This window comes from Rhineura floridana, chromosome 2 (genome assembly GCF_030035675.1).
Source record: "Rhineura floridana isolate rRhiFlo1 chromosome 2, rRhiFlo1.hap2, whole genome shotgun sequence".
NCBI lineage: Eukaryota > Metazoa > Chordata > Lepidosauria > Squamata > Rhineuridae > Rhineura > Rhineura floridana.
In genome coordinates, this window is record NC_084481.1 from 182,936,778 (window position 1) to 182,960,676 (window position 23,899).

Here is a 23,899-nt window from a genome sequence, read left to right on the forward strand (position 1 = left end):
TCATTACTTCTTCTGATGTTGGGGGACAAGGTAATGCCTGTCTTTGTGCTTAATACCCCTTCTTCAATAAAGCCTGAGCCAGGCTGGAGAAAGTGGCAGCATCAGGTGACTGTGCTTGATGTCACTCATTCACTGCTTCAATGAACCTGAATCTCCTGTTTGTTTCAAGGAATACAATGGTATGCCTTGGCATTGCTAAGTGTGCATTTAGTGACACACTTGGAGGTGAGGGAGGCCCTCCCAGTTGTTGTTTATCCATTCTGAAAAGGAAAACTTGCATAGCTAGTTGTGGAAGGGCTAAACATCTGTTAAAATTATCAGGACAAGGAAGCAATGTCAATTATGGAAAGAAAGCTATGATAGTGTCCATACTCCACGAAAAAATAATATATTTTTTCCCCATCAGTGGACACCAGCAATTTTTCTCAAAATGAAATTGATTGTGATGAGGTTGGAAGAACGGTTGGAACTAGAGAATGCAGTTTACAAGAACTCTGGAAATTACAACATCCAGGAAAGAGCAAGCTAATCCTGAACCTTCCCCCTTCTGAACTTTGGGTGGTCTAACCAATGCAATTAGTAAGAACAGACAAACACAGGTAAAGTGATGCTGGGAAAGGATAAAATGAAGATATGGGGGCACAAGAAAACAAAGCAGCCTTTCTAGGCAACTTCCACCAGCTATTAGAAGGTCTCAAATTGTATGTTACTTCCCTTTATAAAAATGTTAAAAAGAACCATTACTTTCTTCTGTTTCTCTAACTCTTCAGAATGGCTGCAGATTCCATTACACTGCATGGCTGCCTTTGAAGAGTGCTCAGAAATTACCACCAGTCCAGAATGGTGTAGCCAGAATGGTGTTGACATGGACTGCAAATAGGGAGCATGAAGATCCTGCGCCCAGTTCAAAGTGCTGGTGATGATCTTTCAACCCCTTATTTGGAACCATGATATTTGAAGGGCCATCATTTCCTATATAAACCTGCTCGCCCATTGAGATCATATGTGTCCTGACATCCCGGAAATATGTCTATTTTGGACCACACAGAGGGTCTTTTTCAGTAAGGAAGACCAAGCTCTGGAACTCTCTCCCAAGGGAGGGGTGGTTTTTTTTGCCTCTTCTTATGGAATGACCTTCCATAAGACGGTCAAAACCTTCCTATGTGGGAAGGCTCATGGGCCAAAAATGGCTACTCCCTTTTTGTGGTTACATTTTGGTGGTTGGTTGTTTTTAAACCTTTTTTGTATCAGTGTTTCATGGCTGCTTTATTATATTTATTGTTAAACTAGTTTTTTAGAAAATATTTACAGGAATACCCTGCTATACAGACCTTCACTTTATGGACACTCGCGAGTACGTTACAGTAGCACCATTCCCGTTTACATACTTCGCTTCGCAAGAACGGACACTTAACCTCTGGTTGTGGCCTGTTCTTTCGGTGGGGGGTGGAAAGAGACGCAACCGCAAAACAGCTGGGAGGCGCGATCGCCATCAGCTGAGAGGCGCAGCAGCAGAGGCTTTAGCTCGGGGCTTTGAGGCTCCGCGTGAAGGAGAGGTGGCACAGTGACAGCGCAAGTGATAAAAGGTAGTGCTTCACTTTAAGTACATTTTCGGTTTGGGTACTCGCTGTGGACCCATTGTGTACGTTAATGCAGGGTATTCCTGTATTCTTTTAACATATCTTGCTAGCTGCTCATTGAGAAAAGGCAGGGCATAGATGTTTTTAAAAAAATAATTAATAAAAGAATACCGGTATGAATGCTGTCAGGTTAGGAGATTGAATCAGTTCGAGTGTTCACTACTGCTGGTGATATATTTATAAACACAACTGATAGTGGCAAAAGTTTCCTAAGACAAAGACTACATTTTGCTTTCTGACTGCTGGGTACCAACAGGAGAGCATCTACCACAAGAATTTAAAAAGTATTTCTCCACTTTTTTCTCATGCACATCAAGGCTATACAGTTTTCCTGTATATGTCCATATACAAGCTGCAAAGCAAGTTATTTTAAACTTTCCTTCACTTAATAATGTATCACAATAATCTTCACCAATTGCTTCTAACAAATATACTTGTTTCTGAAAACACCAATTTCTACTTTTTCATAGGTACTTTTCAGCACACTTGCAAACCCCACAGTCAAGGGCAGAAGACTTGTGGACAGTATGGAGCACTTATGAACTCTGTGTCACTCTAACTAGTAGCAGTCATCTGTATCTTCCTCTGAAGATAAAGCCAAGGGACAAAACAGAAATGATATGTGAATATTATGTCTGTATTTTTTCCACTAGGAGCATGGGAGAACAGCAGAGAATGTATGAATGGCAATAAATGCTGCATGTGTGGATCATGGAGAACAGATTTTGGTCATATTTGGTGGCACTGCCCACTAATAAAATCATTTTGGGGGGAAATGGTGCATATATATTTATCTTTAATCATCCACCAAAATGTGTATTTTGATCGGATTGAAGCAAGATGGGTGGTGACTAGGGACAGCAATTTTTCAGTGGTGGCATCTGGTATGAGGAACTCCCTTCTCAGAGAAGCTTGCCTGTCACCAACTTTATTATCTGTCAAACTCAATGACAACATATTGTGCATAATGGGACTTTAAAAAAAAAAGAAAATGCAATTTTAAATGTGGAAGTACAGTTAAGTGGAAACTGAGGTTTTCTCTGTAAAACTGGACCTCTGTAGCTTAACTGTAGCTTGCCAATAACACTTGGTGAAACTATGGAACTGAATGGGGAGAAGGAGAACATGAGCTGGATTTATTCAAGGGCTATTTGGAGATACAGTAGGGCCCCACTCTGCGGCGCTCCGCTTTACAGCATTCCACCGATACAGCAGGTGTCAATTGCAGAAAGGCCCCACTCCTACGGTGCTTGTTCTGGTTTTATGGTGTTTTTTGGGCGTTGGGCACCATTAGTCAATGCGTTCCGCTTTACAGATTTCGCTTTATAGCAGCAGTCCGGAACGGAACCCCCGTATGAGCGGGGCCCTACTGTATGCTGTTTGGATAGGCAGAAGTGAAGTCATCTCCCTCCAAGAGCATGTATGATCAGCTTCAGGAGTGAGCATATCTCTGTCACACAGAGAGGTTCTACACACCAAGTAGTGATCCCAACAAATTTGAAACGACACCCCTTGGTATTTCCTCATCTCTCCCACTAATTTAGTTTTCCAATGTGCATTATATACGTCTATCAGCTTCATATATGTTAATTATAAATGAAAGTGAAGCGTTAAGAACATCAGCAGAGATGGGATAGAAAAAAGAACAATACAGAATATTGTATGAAGGCTAACAGCAGAACAATTAACGTTAGGTTTTTATGTATCAGGGGACATTCCTACAGAGAACTGCGAGTGTTGATCAAACATGGAATGAGCTGTTTCTCTGGCATCAATTAGTCCTGATGGGCAATCAGCTTGTACCAAAAAGTCCAAATAGAAACATTTTTATATGGAACACAATGTTAGCTATTCAGAGAAGAATCACTCCATAAGATTCAATGCAAAATCAAGTTGTACTTATCTCAAATGTTTCAGAAATGGCTTTACTGTGTTCTGTTTTTATTATTTACTGAAAATCACTTCAGGAAAAGCATCTGATCATTTTTAAACAACATTACTGCTGTCAATTCAATAGTTTTAACTGACAGTTAAGATGCACTGTGGGGGGGGAGTTCCCCAAAAGTGGCTGTGTGAATCAACAAGACAAACAGATGTCCCTTTCCTTTCCAAAACTACTGCTTGATGTATTTGTTTTATTTTCCAGTACCAGGATCTAAATATTATTGCAACCTTGTTTTGTAGACTCATACGTATTTATTTCAATGGGTATAATTCTATTCCAATATAAATTTGTTCTGCTCTGGAACAAGTTTATTCTACTGTCCCCACACCAAGACCATCTATATTACAATGAAAGGAACAGCCTACACACAAGCTACAGGAAAAAGGAGCATGGGAAAATCACCTCCATTATTCAGAGTAATCATGGGAGAAACTGCCTCAAATATGAGCAGCACAAAAAGCATTCATGATGTTTTATTTTTATTTATTTATTATTTAGCTATTCTTATCATTAATTATACTACTTCTCTGGGAAGTTCACAGAAACATTAAAATATACAAATACAGTTCTGTTAGAGGGTAAAAGCACTTTGTTGTTATATGCCTTCAAGTCAATTACAACTAATGGCGACCCTATGAATCAGTGATCTCCAATAGCATCTATTATAAACCACCCTGTTCAGACCTTGTACATTCAGGTCTGTGGCTTCCTTTATGGAATCAATCCATCTCTTGTTTGGCCTTCCGCTTTTTCTACTCCATTCTGTTTTTCCGAGCATTATTGTATTTTCTAGTGAATCATGTCTTCTCATTATGTGTCCAAAGTATGATAACCTCAGTTTCATAATTTTAGCTTCTAGTACCAACTATAAAAAACCAAAACAGCAAGGATCAACTAAAACTAGCATGAACACAGCAACTAAAAGTTTTAAAAGCAATATAAAACTAGCAAGAAGGGGAATTGGTGCAAAGATCTAGTGCACCAGATAGATGTACCCACTGTGATTAAAACTGAAATAAAATGCCAAAGAGAAGAAAAAGATCTTCACATGGTTGTAAGAAAACCACAGCATAGGCGCCAGGAAGCCCTTTCTGGTGAGGTCATTCCATAAAGAGAACACCACTGCTGAAAGGGCTTTTTCCCTAGTAACCACATTTCTCACTTCATTAGACAGAGGAACTTTGAAGGGCCTCTGAAGAAGATCTCAGTGGAAACTGTCTGGAAGATAAAGTGACAGAACACTGGGGTAATATGATAATATGTATCTGTCCCAATTAATAGCCTGGCCACTGTATGTTGGACCAACTGAAGTTTCAATAATATTTTCAAAGGCAGTTCCACATGTCAATGCAGTAATTCAACCAGAAGATTACCAGAATGTGGATAACTATAGGAAGGCTGTATCTGTCCAGATAGTATTACAGTTGATACATCAGCTTCTGATAAAAGGTGCTGTGATCAACTGAAGCCACCTGAGTCTCAAGCAAAAGTAAGCACCCCCAAGCTAAGAGCTTACTTCTTTAGAGGGAGTGCAACCCCATCCATCCAAAGTAGGTTGAACACTAAGTGGGTAAAGAAACCATCAACCAACAGTATTTCATTCTTGCCTGGATTAAGTCTAATGACCTTCATCTAGCCCATTACTGAATCCAAGCACTGATTGAGCACACGCACTGCCTCACTTAGATTAGATGAAAAGAAGATATAAAGCTGGGTGTCAACCACACATTGGTGACACCTCAGCCCACTCAATCATTTCATGTAGATGTTATACAGTATAGCAGATAAAATAAAGCCATGTGAAGCCCCACAGCATAATTTCGAAGGTGCAGAGCAATTATCCTTGAGCACCATCTTCTAGAATTGACCATCTAGGTAGTGGCAAAACCACTAGAACACTATACCTCCAACCCCTATTTTCCAAAGGGAATTTCATTCAGCATGTTTCTGGTTGTGGCAAGCACCAATAATCCAGACAAAGGGAGTTAAAGACCAAGGTATGTGGATTTAAAAAAAATCCCGTTCCATGCCTGGTACTGCCAGGCAAAGGGGCGAGTTTGCGGCCACAGCCGAAGCACAGGCCGCCATCAGGGGTGTGTGTGTGTGTGTGTATGTACGCGGCGCGCCGGCGTGACACGCAGAAAGGAGGCGGGGCGGCTGAAGGTCATTTAAGGCCACTCCACCAGCCTCCCGCCCTCCTTTGAATTTTGGCGGCGAGGCCTGCAGGGCAGTGAGGCCTTGCAGCGGCGGCGGCTGTGGCGAGGCGCAGGGAGCCTTCCGGAGCCAGCGACCCGCGGGAGGCTTTCAAGCCGGGGCGCAGGGCCTTTGAGGCGCCGGCCTTGTGGCGGCGGCGGCGACAAAACGCGGGAGGCCTTCCAGCCGCAGCGAGGCCTTTGACGTGCCGGCCTTCCGGTTGCAGCGAGGTGCGGGAGGCCTTGCAGCGGCGGTGGGTGTGTCGAGGCGCAGGGAGCCTTCCGGCGCCAGCGACCCGCGGGAAGCTTTCCAGCCGGGGCGAGGGCTTTTGAGGCGTGGGAGGCATTCCAGCGGCGGCGGCAGCAGTAACAGGAGGCCTTGCGCGAGGCCTGGCTGAGGAGCCCTACGGCGGGACATGAGGCTTCAAGGAGAGGCGCAGTAGCGGCGGCGGCGAGGCACGGCAGCGACCCGGGGAGTGGCGCAGCAGGCACTCAGGCCAGGACATTTAAATTTCTTTTGTGAGCTCTTGCTGGGGGGGGGGAGGCTAGCGCTAAGGGGGTCTCAGGCCTCCACTGCCGACTTTAGAGAATAGTAGAACAGGTAAAGCTTGTCTTGACATTCTGAGTATTGCATCTCCTGGGGAAAAGCACTTCTTTTTGTTTGACCCTCATATATACAGAGAAGAAAATGCCTTTTAATGCTAGTGGAATTCCATATTGTCTGTCAGGACTGTTTCTGTGATCTCGCATCTTTGATGCTTGATGCTGGACATGGGAGGAGAACTGCATGTATCTGGACACAGGGCTGACCCTGCCATTACGTGGAGTGAGTTGACAATTTCAAGTGGCAAAAACTTGGGGGGGGGAGGGGCAGCAGCCCCCCAGGTCTACCTCATAAGCATCTTGTCTGTACCCTTCTGTTAGAGAACACAACTGTGCATATCATATGGCTTGTCCTGTACCCAGTTTTGAAATTAGATTCAGCTGCTGTTCCAGTCAACTCCTGTACATGAAATGGTGGTGGGGATCTATTTCTGCACTTCAAGCAGTAAAGTGTCTTGGAACAGCCATGGCCACACTCTTCCCCTAATCTGAGAACTCAGATTATAGAGTGGGCACATGATCCTATCTCATGAGCATTTCCCCTCCCCATCTCTCTTAAAGAAGATCTGCAAAGGGGATACTTTCAACTTCTCTTGCCCAGTTGTAGTTATTGACATTGGTGTATTATAGTCAGTTTGTTTGTTACTATATCTCATGGTGATATTTAGTTGCATATATGCGGCCTCAGTATCCCAGGGAAGCATAATATATTGTGTTGTCTGTGGGATGGGTTAGAGCACTGTAGAGAGAAGGGTCACAAGAACTACTTGATTGTGATGTTGCTCAGAGAAATATACCTCCAAAACTACCTCAACTCTAAAATGCAAGGGGAACTCATTCCCTCTTTTTTCATTGTCAAGCTTCCCCTCCCCAAATACGTTCTTCAAAACCCAGGTAAAAATATATGAACGTTTCCATCAGTTAAGTCCCATAAACCTCTGTCCTAAAACCCATTTAATCTGTAATAGGCTGAGTAAACATACATAGGATTCTGCTGTATGTGTGCAATCACATGCACCCTTCCGGGGGAAGAAGTAACGATACACTCAAGGGGATTTTCTCATAAGTAAGTATGCATAGAATTGGTCCAATTCATATTTCTCTGAGTAAATTATTTAAACAAGGGAATTCTTTTCAGTAATCACGTTCAGGCGGCACATTTGCCTGCATCTTCTCTTTAGCTAGTTTACAAACTGGAAGATGACATTGCTCAACTTCATGCCATCTAATAACTGCTGAATACGAACCTGCTATTAAAGGCTCAACAACAAGCCCCCAGCAGAGGCTGCTCAAGAAAAGTTTCCCTTACCCGCTACACTCGAGGGTTATGGACCTTGCTTGCAGACTGCCCAGTTATGGGGAGACTCATTTTATTATGTGGTTTTTCTTTTTTATGCGGTTTTCCGGATCCTATACCATGGCCCCCGGCTCGCCCTTATGGCCAGCAATCTTAAATCAGTCTTAGGTATGGACGCACTGGTCCGGAGGACAATTGATGAAGACATACAGTTGGGCAGGGTTATTGGCCCCTTCCCATCATCCCCTACCTCTGCTCTCTCAGTGCCCCCCCCGTATAGTGCCCAAAGTGGCAGTGGGCAAAGTCTACCTGATTCACCACCCATCATACAAGTGGGGTCAGTCAGTGATGCCTTATGGGCAAGTGTGGCAGCTAATGTGCCTGCATTGCCAGCTGTTACACATGGTGGATTTTGAGCTGCTGAGTTTTGCCCTTTAAGTCAACTATGCAGCAGAGCATTACCTATGGGCTGCTGTATTCTTGCATGGAGCACTTCAGCCCCTTCTTGGAAGGGACAGTCAGGAGACGAGAGGGCTCAGAAGCAGTGGAGCACTACTTTCATGATTTACAGTTCACGGGTAGGGCAGACTTTGGGTGCACATTAGCACCTGATGGCACAGTTTATAGCGTAGCTATGAACTGGGGGGTTCCTTTGGCAGCTGGGAAAATGGAGGATCCTGCCCCAGTGTTCACCTTCCAGGGTATTAAGATTGACTTTTGGACCCAGGGCTGCAGCCTGCCTGGGAAAAGCTTGAACTGTTGCAGATCAAGATCCCGGAGTTTTCAGGGGCTGGGGAAGGTGTTTGCTTTCTGCCCTTCAGGAGTTGGGGGCCTTCTGCGGTGGGGTTTATGGTGCCATAACAGGGATTTCACAGCCTTACCACAGGTTCAGGGTTTTGGCTGCCTTACGCACCAACCTGCGGTATGGCCCCCCTCCTTTCCTGCGATGCATCAATGGTGTTTCAGTTAGAGGGAGGACCGACTCCGCTAGTCCCATACTGCATACTGGGAGATGGGGGAGGGGAGTCAGAGATGGCCATATGCTATCTGCTGCCCCAGCATGCTTAACAGCTATCAGAAGGCAGGAGGGGATTCCTGGGAGTCAGGGGCCGGCAGGGGCTATGCAAAGTGTGGCCTATTCATATGAATCACGTGCTGGAATTCATCACAGATGGTAGGAGTAAAGCTTGGCTGTCAGTGTGTCGCAAGGTAGGCTGGCAGGGGGCCTTTGGGACCATTCAGACGGCGTGGGATACGTCATGGGCTGGCCGGCTGGCCCATGCACACCCCCATACCCCTTATCCTCATCCTCCGTGTTCACCTGACCCGCCAGGGATTGTTGATCAGGGAGGTGCCCTGTGACCATCATGCTTCAAAGCTCAGCAGTTGCATGTAGCAGTCTTCGCACTTAACTTGCAGCCTTCCGGATAGGGGGCCGGGGTGTTTGGGGCCAGGTCAGACTCCCCTTCGAGCCATCCCCCAGGCAGACCAGGGGTACAAGAGTCACTCCACATTATTTTACCCTCCCCCTGGACTGGACACTTCCCCATGAGGGCATCATAGCGTTTTTGGCCTGAAGCTACAGGCCTGGTTGCCTGATATTCAGGGGATCTTCCCTCATAAAGTTTCGGTCTAGTGTCGCAGTGCCTGGGAGCAGACCCATGGGGGTTTTAGGGACATGCTCCTCCAGAATTGGGGTTGCCTACCCGGCAGTGGGATTGCCTACCTGGGGCTGTCTATTTGGTTTTGTATATGCAGGTGCAGGCCGTCAGGAGGTGGAAGTAGGGGGCGCATGAAATACATTTAGCCCAGGGGTGAGTCTGAAGGTCCGGGACCCAACTGTTCACGATTCTTTCTGTTTTGGCAGGTTGCTGGACGGGGATGGAGCAGATGCGCAGCCTACTCTGCAGCCATGGCATGATCTCATAGGCTGGCCTTGGGGCCGAAAACGCACATTGGTTCACAGCTGGGCCTCTGATGGTGGGCCACGGTTTGGTGGCAGGGTCGACAGAGTATGCGCTAGGATGGTCTCCTACCCATGTTGTTCCAGCAGGGTTCAGGGTGGAAGGTTCTGCAGGTGGTGGCCACTCCCCTGGGTGGGAATTACCTTGGTTACTGAAGGGCAAGACATGTGAGGACATGCAGTTGAGGCCTCGGTGGCCTTGGGTCGTCTGCTGTGGTCAGACATGGAGGGCAAGGCCCTCAGTGGCAGGCATGTGAGGACATGCAGTTGAGGCCTCGGTAGCCTCGGGTCGTCTGCTGTGGTCAGACATGGAGGGCAAGGCCCTCAGTGGCAGGCATGTGAGGACATGCAGTTGAGGCCTCGGTAGCCTTGGGTCGTCTGCTGTGGTCAGACATGGAGGGCAAGGCCCTCAGTGGCAGGCATGTGAGGACATGCAGTTGAGGCCTCGGTGGCCTTGGGTCGTCTGCTTTGGTCAGACATGGAGGGCAAGGCCCTCAGTGGCAGACATGCTTGACATGCAGTTCGGGAGGCAACAATGCCATCCTCCTGATGGACCTGCAGAGGGGTCTGCATAAGATTCTTATCGGGTGTGAGGTAAAGGGAGACTAAGCAGAGGCTTGTCCCCCTTTTGTGGCAAAGAAGTGCGGGAAAAGGTTTAAAGGGAAAGGGCAGCTAGGTGACACCTTTAGGCACCTTTGGCGGTCCGGGGACCTGCAGCTCAGGGCTATACGGCCCGGGGGGCAGAACACGGGCTGCCTTTGGGGCCAACGTGCCTCATCCGCTCGGAGTTTCACGGCTCCAGGGGGCGGTGATGCGGGTTGGACCCCCTACACATCTTCAGGGTGTGGCCTGAGCTGGGGTCTGGCACAGGGCAGCCCCGGGCTCAGGCAAGGTTTGGTCGCCCTATGGCTGCAAGCAGGCTTTGCCTGGATCATCAGAATGCTCCCGCACTTGATTTCCCCTCTGCAGGTTCATTATTCTAATTGATTCCGTTTAATAAAGTGGCCCATGATTTAACCCAATGAATGGTGTTTGTGTTTTATTTCGGCAATAGGCCGCAAACCCTTTTCAGTTCCAGTGGTGTCACAGCTATGGTATTAACTCTGAAACTACAAGATAACATTTTTTAAAAAGGCTCTGAATATGCTTTGAAATGAGATACTATTCTAAAGATTTATACCTATTCTAGTAAATACCTTTATAAATTTCAAATCACGTATTTCATAGCCAATTTATAATGTTCACATAACCATTATTAAATCATTAAATACCCTCACCTTCCCTGAGGTTACTTAAGACCTGTCTGCCCTGTGGAAAGGCAGAAGTGAGGAAACTCAGGCCCGGGAGCTAGTAGGGTCAGCTTCTGAAATGCTCTGTATGAAAGATGCTGCTAGTTTCCAATTCATACTAAAAATGCCCAGTCTAAGACATCCAATAATTAATCATCTTTGCGGCTCTATCATTTTTGTGGCTCAGTCATCTAAAAATTGAACAAAATAAATAAATAAATAAATAAATAAATAAATAAATCTTGGACTCAACCAATAAATTACCCTCACAGAGGCTGCAGTGTGGAGGTGGGGAGAACCTTGTGCTCGTGCTACATTGGATACAATTCATCAACTCATCTATATTCCTTTCATACTGAACTAAGATAGTATAAACAAACTGAATAGCGGCGAGTATACACAACTTTCCCAACTCCCCTCTGAATTACCTGTTTCCATAACTAACCACTTATAACCATTCTAGCTGATGCTTATAATTACCATTCATACTACAGAAGTTGTCCCTAGTGCAAAATAAGGGCCATTCCACTCAACTGAATGCCTTCTCAACATCCACAAACTGCAACAATATTGGGACTACCCTTTATTAAGATGAGTATTTATTACACATTTGGTATCTTCAGTTGTCTGCATTTTTAAAAACCACATTGATCTTTCTCTATATAGGACGTATTTAAATTTTAGCCAGGAATGTTATTTAACCTTTCTGCATAAGGTTTTCTAGGCAACATTTAGAAGTGATATCAATAGAGTATCTTGTCTGGGACCTTATTGCTTTTATAGATTAAAGTTATTTCATCAGGCCAAGTATATGGTATCTATAAAATATGGGTTGGATCTAGACATCTCCTTCTTCCATCCATCCATGGAAGGACTCCTATTGGGGAAAAAAGAAATCTCGGAACTCAACCATACATTAATAATTCTACTAATTTTTGTGCCAGTATATCACCTAGCTTATACGCTGATCATTGAAACCTCAGGGAACGAATGATTTTTGATATATTTTAAAGCAGGTGTGGGGAACCTTTGGCCCTCCAGATGTTGCTAAACTATAACTCCCATCATTCCTGTCACTGGTCATGCTTGCTAGAGCTGCTGGGAGTTGTAGTTCAGCACCATGTGGAGGGCCGAAAGTTCCCAACTCTTGTTTTAAAGCCTGTATAGTTGTTAATACAGTTAATACTACCTGTGAATACTACTAATTGACTGTCCTAGTTTGTTTTTCTAAAATAAACAGGAGGTTGTTGGATAGTTCTGATCTCATTTTTATCACGTTTTTGGATTATATAATATACTATAGTAATCACAAAACTCCTGCACCATTTCCTGTTTTGTGTGTATTTATTTTAATTCTCTCAGCTAGATCCACATTTTTCCACATTTCCACATCAAGCAAACTGTTTGACCAGCTTGTTAGCAAATTCAAATTCTGTCCCTATGGCATAATGGGCAGTTTTGGCTTTGATGCAAGCATTTACCACAATTTATCCTTTGCAGTATTTAAGTGTTGCTTAATCTGCAGACCACTACTCTGCTTTTGATGATTTCCCTACCTGTCTATTCTGTCAACATAATTTCCTGCCATTTCTTTGTTTCTTTTTAATAAATGACTCCATGCAACTGCCTTAAATTTGTCACCAAGAAATGTCAGTGTAGCTGTCAGCATAGTATTTGTGACAGGGTTCTGCTTTGCTTTACTTTCTGTACTAACTTCTGCTTTTGTTGCAGTATGTATGTATGTATGTATGCATGCATGCATGTATTTATTTATTTATTTTATGAGATTTAGATCTTGCCCTTTCTCCCAGTAGCAGCCCAGGGCAACAAACAAAAGCACTAAAAACACTCCAAAACATCAGAGAAACAAACTTTAAAATATATTTAAGCAAAACATCTTTTTTTTAAAAAAGCTTTAAAAACATATTAAAAGCAACTCCCACAGATGCAGACTGGGATAAGGTCTCTACATAAAAGGCTTCTTGAAAAAGGAAGGTCTTCAGTAGGTGCCAAAAAGATAACAGAGATGGCACCTGTCTAATATTTAAGGGGAGGAAATTCCAAACGGTAGGTGCCACTACGCTAAAGGTCCATTTCCTATGTTGTGCGGAATGGACCTCCTGATAAGATGGTATCTGCAGGAGGGCCTCACCTGCAGAGCGTGATCAATTGGGTATATAAAGGGTAATACGGTCTTTCAGGTATCCTGGTCCCAAGCTATATAGGGCTTTGGACACCAAAACCAGCACTTAGCCCAGTAGCTAATAGGCAGCCAGTGCAATTCATTCAGCAGCAGGCTGACATGCTGATGATACCCTGCCCCAGTGAGTAGTCTCGCTGTCCCATTTTGACCAGCTGCAGTTTCTGGACCAACCTCAAGGGCAGCTTCATATAGAAAGCATTACAGTAATCCTGCCTGGAGGTTACCACTGCATGGGCAACAGTGGTTAGGCTATCCTAGTCCAGACATGGCCACAGCTGTCTTACCAGCCGAAACTTGTAACCTAACCACTGAGGTCACCTGGGCCTCTAGCAATAAAGATGGATCCAGGAGCACCCCCAGACTACGGACCTGCTCTTTCAGAGGGAGTACAACCCCATCCAAATCAGGCAACCAAACAATTATCCGAACTCAGGAATCACCAACCTACAGCACCTCTTTCTTGCTAGGATTCAGTGTCAGTTTACAGGCCCTCATCCAACCCACCACCGACTCTAGGTAGGAGTCCAGATCTTGCATGGCCTCACCCGAGGTTAACAGTCAACACAGATAACTGAACCAATCTTTACGTTTTTGGATCCTGGGTGGTATTTTGAAATGCAAAAAATTATTCTTGTTATGTGCCTTCAAGTTGATTATGACTTATGGCAACGCGACCTCCAAGAGCATCTGTTATAAACCACCCTGTTCAGATCTTGTAAGTTCAGGTCTGTGGCTTCCTTTATAGAATCAATCCATCCCTTGTTTGGTCTTCCTTGTTTTCTACTCCCTTGTTTTCCCCAGAATTATTATCTTTCCTAATGAATCATGTCTTCTCATGATGTGTTCAAAGTATGATAACCTCAGTCTCATCATTTTAGCTTCTAGTGACAGTTCTGGTTTAATTTGTTCTAACACCCAATTATTGGTCTTTTTCGCAGTCCATAAAACCCGCAAAGCTCTCCTCCAACACCACATTTCAAATGAGTTCATTTTTCTCTTATCAGCTTTTTTCACTGTCCAACTTTCACATCCATGCATAAAGATAGGAAATACCATGGTCTGAATGATCCTGACTTTAGTGTTCAGTGATACATCTTTGCATTTGAGGACCTTTTCTAGTTCTCTCACAGCTGCCCTCCCCAGTCCTAGCCGTCTTCTGATTTGACTATTGTCTCCATTTTGGTTAATGACTGTGCCGATGTATTGTTAATCCTTGACAAGTTCAATGTCCTCGTTGTCAACAAATCTTCTGTTGTCATTACTTTAGTCTTCTTGACGTTCAGCTGTAGTCCTGCTTTTGTGCTTTCCTTTTTAAATTTCAACAGCATTTGTTTCAAATCATGACTGGTTTCTGCTAGTAGGATGGTATCATCTGCATATCTTAAATTACTGATATTTCTCCCTTCAATTTTCACACCTCCATCTTGGTCCAATCCCGCTTTCTGTATATGTTCCATATATAGATTAAATAGATAGGGTGATAAAATACTCCCTGTCACACACCCTTTCCAATGGGGAACCAATCGGTTTCTCCATATTCTGTCCTTACAGTAGCCTCTTGTCCAGAGCATAGGTTGCGCATCAGGACAATCAGATGCTGTGGCACCCCCATTTCTTTTAAAGCATTCCATAGTTTTTCATGATCTACACAATCAAAGGCTTTGCTGTAATCTATAAACCGCAGGGTGATTTTCCTCTGAAATTCCTTGGTCCCTTCCATTATCCAATGTATGTTTGCAATATGATCTCTGGTGCCTCTTCCTTTTCTAAATCCAGCTTGGACATCTGGCATTTCTTGCTCCGTATATGGTAAGAGCCTTTGTTGTAGAATCTTGGGCACTACTTTACTTGCATGGGATATTAAGGCAATAATTTGATAATTACTGCATTCTCTGGGATCCCCTTTCTTTGGAATTGTCCGGCCCAGAGCCGAAAGAATGAGGCTGGAGTGTGTGTGCAAGTAAATCTCGTTTTATTAGAGTAATGGATACATCAAAAGCATTGCGCTTCATAGGAAATCCTAGGCTAACTCACTAAAGTCCCTAACTATACTCTAGACATGCTCTGCAGCGTGTGAAGGAAGTTGACTCAGCGACCCCCCCCCCTGAGAGCAGCAGGCTTATATAGAAAATGTTTTTGAACGTAATCTCTGACTCCTGCGTAACTGCTGTCTTTGTCCTGTCCGTTTCTCGCGGCGGTGGGAACGAGGAGTCAGGGGCGGCGCCTCCACTTGCTCATCCGAAGACATCTGCTCCCAAGCAACAGGCTCGAGGTCAAGAGGCGGTGCCTCATTGGAAACCTCATGGGAACTGCTTGGGAAAGGAGGAGTTGGCACTGCCTCTGAAACTTCCTCCTCCAAGTTCTCTGCCTCAATTGGGGGCGGTGCGCTCGGCTCCTCGGAAAGGACGTTACTCGTGGGAAATGGCTGAAGAGCAGGCTGCCCCCCTCCCGGACGCTCCTGTTCAGACCCAACAATCCCCAACTCTGCTTCTTCTGACTGCGGAGGCGCCTGAAATTCAAGCCTCCCCCCTTCCTGTCCCTTCTGAGTTGGCTGCAGCGTAACAGGAATCGAGATGTATATTGAATGTTTCCAGTCTGTGGGCTCTAGGTCTCACAATTCTTCTATCATTTTTATTGATTATGCAGTTCACTTATCTATCATCATTGCCTTTATTCTGGTACTTGAACAGGTACAGATTATGGACAGCATCCAGAGAGCCCCTTATGTAAACAGAATGTACTATAGCAGGTGTAGGGACTCTCTGGCCCAGACCTAATTAGTCTTGGCATGGGTCCCAATTTGGTCTCCAATGCTGTTTCCCACAAACCATGACCACCTGCCCCACATCTGACATAAAAATGTGATGTCAAGTGTGACAGAGCCACAGATGTGGATAGAAAGGAAAAATTAACAGTTTAAATTTCCTTCAGGAACTGCTTAGTGCAGCCAATAGGGCTGGAGGAAACAGTTTGGATTCAAACCACTTTTTCTAGCACTTCCACTGCAGAGATGAAAATGCTTTGTTTAAAAATCAGGCATTTTTTCTCTCCAGAGCCTCCCCCTTTTAAGGTACACTCCCAGAACCAAACAGCTGACTGACATGAAAAGCCTGCCTTCAAAGGAGGTTGCTACAACTGCCCATCAGCTGATCGACAGTTACAGTGATCTCATTTGAACTTTGACAGCATTGTGATGTCTGGTGATTGACAGGTGAGTGCTCCCACCCACTTGTCAATGTTGCCAAATGGGGAGGTGGGGGATTTTTGAATTTGGTCCAGTGGCCTGATCCAACTCCCCATCCCAACACTACAATTGGCACAGATGGGATATCCAATTTCCTTATTTCCCCCTCAAGTTGCAGCCTCCCACATCTCATCCCATCCTGTTTAAAATTAGTTTGACATTTTCTCTTTCAAAATCAATACTGATTCTCCGGTAAAAGGGGTCGAGGTCCACTCAGCCTTCCCTCCATCCGTGGTCGGTAAAATGAGTACCCGGCATATGCTGAGGGGTAAAGAAAGGCCGGGGAAGGAACTGGCAATCCCACCCCATATATACGGTCTGCCTAGTAAACGTCGCAAGACGTCACCCTAAGAGTCGGAAACGACTCGCACTATAAGTGCGGGGACACCTTTACCTTTAGTTCTTCTTCTAAATTTAATTCTTCCATAGCCATAGCAGGAGCATCCGACTGGCAGGCCTAATTCGGCTCCCCAGGCCCCTGAATTTGGCATGTAAGGCCATTTTTAGGGGGGGGGAACACTGCAGAACGATAGCACTAAGATTAGAGATGATCCTGTGACTGCTTCCAAGGACTGAACTTTGACATGAGGTAACGTCAGGTGACTCGAGATGTGTGTGGCACCACTCAATGCACCACTGGCTAGCCAGATCCAATTGTCCACCCCTGCTCTGTAGTTTAACAACTCTGGTTTAAGCATCTTAAATAGATACATTTTAAAACCAATGGGTAGAGCAATCCAAACCACAATGGAGGAAATTTGGGTGAGGTGGAGGTGTCTCTGGTATTGCCAAGGTCTGCTCTTTGCCAGCCTAAAGCATGGATGGGCAGAATCTACCACTGGTGGTAACCCTGCAAGCAACAGCCAATGTAAAGCCCCCAAAAGGGGCATTTTGAAGGTGGGAAGGGGATTGATCTGGGGCAGTCAAGGATCCCCTGGCCAAGCAAACTGCAAATTGTAGCAAGGGGACAGATTTGGAACCATTTTCTGCACCAACCCTGGAGTTGGCATAGCAAAGCAACCTGCTTTTCATGGCTGATAGAAGCAGCAGGGGCTGCAGATGTGGCTCTGCCGCTCAATTAATATCCACTGCAGCCTGGTCAGAGTTAGGTTTGCACTTAAACTATTGCATTTTTAAATTCAAACAATGTGGAAAAATTTTCCAATGCTATGCATCTATGTCTTCTGATTTATCTAATATTCATTTTGTTTGACGTAAGCTCCAATATCCTTAGCTTTTCTATTCAATTTTGATTCGCCAACTTAACTGCAAAACAATACTTGACTAAATGACCAGTTATATAGACCTCGGTTCAATAGCTGCTTAGTTCCAGTTAGCTTGTCAATTAGCTCAAAACATAAATTAGTAAATCCATTAAATAATCAATTCAATTAATCAAACGTCCTACTCCAACACTCTAACCACTACACCCTTCTAGCACCACAAGCACCCAGTGCAATGGGAGAAACAAATCCCCACCCTCCTGCCCTAGCTGGGTTGGCACTTATTCCTGTTGTGCTGAGCCACAATCTAAGCACAAGGTCAGTAAGATTATCCTGCCCTCCTCCAGGCTCCAGAGAAGGATGGCGGAATCTTCCATATCTGGCAATAATTTTTTAACACTGAGATTTTTCTGGAAAGGTATGTTCTCACTGACATTCTGGAGAAGAAACAGCAACCAAAGACTTTTTTTCTCACTTGCTCTTTCTTTTCCAGCTGCTTTACAAATTTCAGTTTTAAAGCTTCTGTCCAGTAATAAATTTCTAACTACCATAAACATAAACAAGTTATTATTATAATCTCCCAATATTCCACTTGTAGTACTCTTAACACAATGCCAATATCCATGTTCAAAGAAACCCAGTGAAGTCTAAAGAACAGATAGGAAAAATCCTCACTCATCACAAGCAGCCAGAAATTTGAGGTACTGAAGGTTGGAACCTGGCATCTGAGGAGTTTACCTATTTCCCACTACAGTCAGCTTCTCCAATGGAACTGAAGGGAGACATCTGAATGGAATGTAGGCGCAGCATCTATTTACACCTACAAGTAGCTCAGCCAACTTCTAAATTAGGACAACAGAAACATTTTCAGTTACTGGGAGAAAAAAAATCCCAGACCTTTCAATTGGCACATGAGGCCTTGTTGGTGACGAGGGCTGCCCAATTGGCATTGACCCGTAACAGGGCCTTTTCAGTGATGGTTCCCCATTTATGGAATGCCCTCCCTGATGAGGTGCAGCTGTCTTCCCTCATTATTGGATTTCAGAAGGAATTTAAAAACATTCCTGTTCACACAGGCATTTGGTAGCTGAAAGACACTCTTCCTGGCAACCCTGAAATTACTGGTTGAGGTATGTTTTAAACTGTTTTTAGAATGCTTTTTAAGACATTGCTTTATCATTGATGTGTCTGCTGCCCTGGGCTCCTTCTGGAGGAAAGGTGGGATATAAACTGAATAAATGAAAAGGTTAATAAACTTCTCTGGCCTAATCCCATGTTGAGAACACCCCTGTCAGTTTGAAATGTTTTTAATATATTTTAGAAATAATAAAAATCCAAGCCTTGGTTTATTCTGAAATGCCACTAAATACCAAAGGTTTGCTCTTGGTTTCCTCTCACAGTTTGTTTGGAGAGAGACAACAAGGACTGTGGTTTGTTTCCTCCTAGATCAGCAAAGAGAAGAGGAGCCACAATTTGAGCAGCATGGATCAGCATGCTGCATATTCATAGAAAGGCAAAGTTTGTTTCTAAACATGGCTTACAGTGCATGTAAATCAGACTGATGTCAAACAGATTTTCTTAAGTACACCTTAATTTAGGGGCCTATAACCACACTGAATATGACTGATATTATGTGCAGTTATATTGACGATGCTTTGCCATTGCTAATAATTACACTAATTTTAGATGAGTTACTTATGATATGACCTTGATAAGGCAACTCTGGTATGCCTTACACAATCAATACTATCAGAGGCATTCCCCAATGTAGCAACACTTATTCAGCCTATGCCTCATCAAGTCAGCCAAGCTGCACCTTGAAGGGTGTGGACATACTTTAAGAAATTATGTTCTTTGTAATGGTGTTAGTGTGGAAATGATCTACAAGTAATGGCACTATTATTCTAGTGAATCACAAGAAGAATAGCAGCAGGCTTCAGATTGAACACACACAAAAACACCACTAAACAAACAGAGCAGTATTGGTGGCCAGATTCCTTCCTGCATCTTGCATAATGTGGGGATCCAAGGTACTGTCTTGCTTTCTCTAAGCAAAGGAAAAAGTCGGTACTTTAATATCAATCTAGACAGTTATGACAAATAAATCAAAAATTAATGACAAAAGCTAGAAACTTACAGCTGCAAGATATGTGGAAGAAACCCTGGAGCAAGGGTAGGCAACATGTTGCCCTCCAGATGTTGCTCTACTCCATCAACCCTGACCATTGGCCATGCTGGCTGAGGCTGATAGGAGTTGGAAATCCAACATCTAGAGGGTACCACATTAGGTAACCTTGCCCTGGAGTGACGTATTTTATCATTTCCTATCAAATTGTCAAAGAACTAACTCCCAATCTACCCAGAAGTAAGCCCCATTTAGTTCAAAGGAATTTACGCCCATATAATTGGGTACAGGATTGCAACCTCATTCATTTAATGTTCTACGATGTAGTCTACTAATAACATAAAATACATAATCATCTAGCAGTTGTCCTATAACAATCCCCATAATTCATGTTATGTTTGACATCTACATTGATTTTCCAGCTCCTAGAACCATTGCCAGATTACAGAAATTTCAGTTTTAATGTTTTTAAAGCTTTGAGCCTCCTAGCTGGTAGATAAAGCATCTAACTGAAGATAAAGACTTAAAATCAGACCAAGATGGATCCCATATGTCATAAACATGTATGATTTTGAATACAACATTTGGCTTACTTAGCTAGCCTTACAAAGAAACACATGTTCTCCTTCAACATGGTATACGTGATCTCTGAAACCAACAACAAAAAAGTAGATCTACACAGAACACAGTTGTCACTTGTCACAACATCCTACATTTAGTAGGCATTTTAGTCTTGATACATTATTACCATTATTCACTTTTATAGCATCTCTTTAATTTTGCAGGATATTTTCAAATTTCAGTGTTTGCCTCACAACAAACTTGCAAAATGGATTACTTGTTATTGCGCTCCCCCCAGAACAAGAAACTGAAGGGGAAGAATTGTACAGCATTGGACAAGTCAGTACTTGTATTTTGACAGACCCGAGACTTCCAGTTCCAAATCTAATTTTCTTGAAACTCAACCAAGTTAATCACACCTTCACTTTTAAACACATCACATTGTTCCTTAGAGTAACTGTATGTGGGCACACATCAAGGGATACATGCTGAATGAATACATGTTTATTTCTAATCATTAAAAATATTTCTGAAATATGGTTAAACCTGCAAAGCCTACAATTAGATTATACCAATGGATTTAATTAGAGATATGTGTATATCTTTACACCTATGCACTCAGTTTTAATGACTATTCACACATTACACAGTGGCAAAACCAGATTAACTACCCAGTAATACGCAGCAGGGAGCCATGGCCAATCCTTAATCTCTGACAAGTGTGCCTATGTAATACATTATGTTGGCACACACATTATTTTGCTGATGTAACTCGAAATAACTAATGGATGAAAAAGACTGAAGAGGTCAAATTTATCAATCCCTTTATGATTCCCCCCACGCACTTTTTAAAGAAGTGACAGAATCATCCATGTGGGTAATGAAAACGAATGAAGGGGGACACGCCTCCTACTCCTAGAAAGAAGTCCGGTCAATTGAGAATAATGTGCGTGATTTCTATTCCCAAGGCAGCAGCTGAGAATACGGTTGGGTTCTTGTGTTCCATTAAGATTACGACTCGTCCTCTTGGTAGGCCACAGAAGCACCAGAGTCGCCGTGGCAAGTGAAACGACCGCGTTGCTGCGCGAGACACGGTTAACTGTCAGGGCACGCGCGCTTAAGAGATGGTGACTGAAATCGGGCCGGGGAGGAGATGATAACCCTCCCCTCCCAGCTTGACAGGCCCAAGCCAGGCGGGCGCCATGCTAGAAGCCAAAATGGCTGCCCCGGGGAAAGCAGCCCAACCCGAGCAGCCGTGAGGGAACGTGCGGAGTGACGCCCGCCACGCCGGACCCACCGAATACAGGTACTTTCTCCTGCCCTGCGTGTTTCCACCACCACGGTCCCGGGCCTCAACCACACCGCCGCTGCCCGCAAGCGGCGAGCTCCCTTCTCTCTCAGCCCTCCTCCTAAACGGTGCGGACAGACCTCACCTCAGTCATTCTCGCATTGTGTGGCTACCCCACCACCACCTCCTTCTCCTCGCCCGTCCAGAACCCGGCTTGGCCCTACCTGGAGCTCAGCCCTTTCCACCTCCCAGTGCGCGCGCTCCATCTCGAAGCGGGCCCATTCGTGCTGGATGTAGTGAAGGATCCCCGGGATGGTGTAGTGTTGAGGCCGGGACAGCTCCGAGCCGCTACCAGGGCCCACCGCTTCATGAGCCGCCGCCGGCCCTTGGGGTTGCTGCTGCGGCGGCGGCAGATTTCCGCCGCCAGGCCCCGAACAGCCTTGGTTAAGCAGCTGAGAGTTCGCGTTCCCTCCGGTGGGCGGCAGCGGCTGCTGTGGAGGTCTCGGAGTGGCCCCTGCCATGATCCCACCACCGGCTCCGGGATGTTCGTCCATTGTCTGTGGGGAGTCTTCCGCCTCTTCCTCCTCCCGCTTTGTGTGTGTGGTATTCCTGAGTCGTGAGCGGCTCTGCCTGTAGGGAAGGACCGACCAGGGGAGGTGGGCCAAGGCCACGCGGAGGAGTAGCCAGGTGTCAGAGCAGCACCGAACTCGAGCCGCCGCCGCCGCCGCTACTGCTGCCGCCGCCGGCCGCCATTACAGTCTCATCTCCATCATCGGCCGGACAGATTCACTCAGCAGCTCTGCTCAACCACCCACGGGGAGGGGGGGGGTGCGCGCGGCATGCTGGGAAACAGCACCCGCCTTGCTCCGGCACCCGAGCTGCCCTACTGTACGCATGCGCGAGCGTTGACTCAAAATTATGGAGAGGAAGGGAGAGGCTCTTGTGTGCTGGATGGTATTTGGATGGCTTTTTTTTTTAACTCATTCCTTTAGGCTCACCTGTTTCCTGTTGCACCGTTTGGCGCAAAAGAATCAGGAGCGGCTGAATACTCAACTTTTTATTCTTCGAACGTACTTGTACATAAATACACAGGAGAGTCAGAGCTACCCACAGAGATGGCCATTAGTTGTTTTTAAAATAAGAATGATACTAATACTTGGATGGTGTTTTAATGGGTTTAGTGTACTTTGTAAGCATTGTCCAGTAGTAATCCTTACAACAACTCTGTAAGGTAGGTCAGAATAATGATTTCCCCATATGGGCAACTGAGGTGTGAGATAGTGCTTTGCCCAAGACCCCTAGTGAGTTCATGGTAGAGGGGAAATTTGAACTGGAAACTTCCTTGTATCTTTTTGTCACTGCGGTATTCCATTAAATTGTTTTAAATAAAACAATTTATTGTTGTAAATTATTGCGTAGTTATGTGTCTCCAAGTTGACTATGACTTATGGTGACCCTATGAATCAGCAACCTCCAAGAGCATCTGTCATGAACCACCCTGTTCAGATCTTGTAAGTTCAGGTCTGTGGCTTTCTTTGTGGAATCAATCCATCTCTTGTTTGGCCTTCCTCTTTTTCTACTCCCTTCTGTTTTCCCCAGAATTATTATCTTTCCTAATGAATCATGTCTTCTCATGATGTGTTCAAAGTATGATAACCTCAGCCTCATCATTTTAGCTTCTAGTGATAGTTCTGATTTAATTTGTTCTAACACCCAATTATTGGTCTTTTTCGCAATCCATAGTATCCGCAAAACTCTCCTCCAACACCACATTTCAAATGAGTTGATTTTTCTCTTATCAGCTTTTTTCACTGTCCAACTTTCACATCCATACATAGAGATCGGAAATACCATGGTCTGAATTATCCTGACTTTGGTGTTCAGTGAGACATCTTTGCATTTGAGGACCTTTTCTAGTTCTCTCACAGCTGCCCTCCCCAGTCCTAGCCGTCTTCTGATTTCTTGACTATGGTCTCTATTTTGGTTAATGACTGTGCCAAGGTATTGATAATCCTTGACAAGTGCAATGTCCTCATTGTCAACTGTAAAGTTACATAAATCTTCTGTTGTCATTACTTCAGTCTTTTTGACGTTCAGCTGTAGTCCTGCTTTTGTGCTTTCCTCTAACTTTCATCAGCATTCATTTGAAATCATGACTGGTTTCTGCTAGTAGTATGGTATTGTCTGCATATCTTAAATTATTTATATTTCTCCCACCAATTTTCACACCTCCTTCATCTTCGTCCAATGCCACTTTTCGTATGATATGTTATGCATATAGATTAAATAAATAGGGTGATAAAACACACCCCTGTCTCAGACCCTT

General features: G+C 44.5%; 2 protein-coding genes across 7 annotated transcripts in view; one reads left to right on the plus strand and one right to left on the minus strand.

Moving 5' to 3' along the window:
- The window catches only part of STRN3 (striatin 3), an 85,170-nt gene extending 62,691 nt beyond the window's left edge, over positions 1–22,479 (minus strand). For 2 of the 4 annotated variants that reach the window (XM_061611584.1, XM_061611585.1), the window contains exon 1: positions 21,798–22,478. In XM_061611584.1, the coding sequence (XP_061467568.1) occupies positions 21,798–22,127 (330 nt within the window). In that variant the 5' untranslated portion in view covers positions 22,128–22,478. Of the gene's footprint in view, positions 1–21,797 lie in introns of all 4 variants that reach the window. The other 2 variants (XM_061611583.1, XM_061611586.1) reach the window with 2 other exon arrangements.
- AP4S1 (adaptor related protein complex 4 subunit sigma 1) overlaps positions 21,249–23,899 on the plus strand; it is a 56,917-nt gene continuing 54,266 nt past the window's right edge. The window contains exon 1 of one of the 3 annotated variants that reach the window (XM_061611588.1): positions 21,249–21,591. The gene's annotated coding sequence lies outside the window, so the exon portion shown is untranslated. The remainder of the gene's footprint in view (positions 21,592–23,899) is intronic. The other 2 variants (XM_061611587.1, XM_061611589.1) reach the window with 2 other exon arrangements.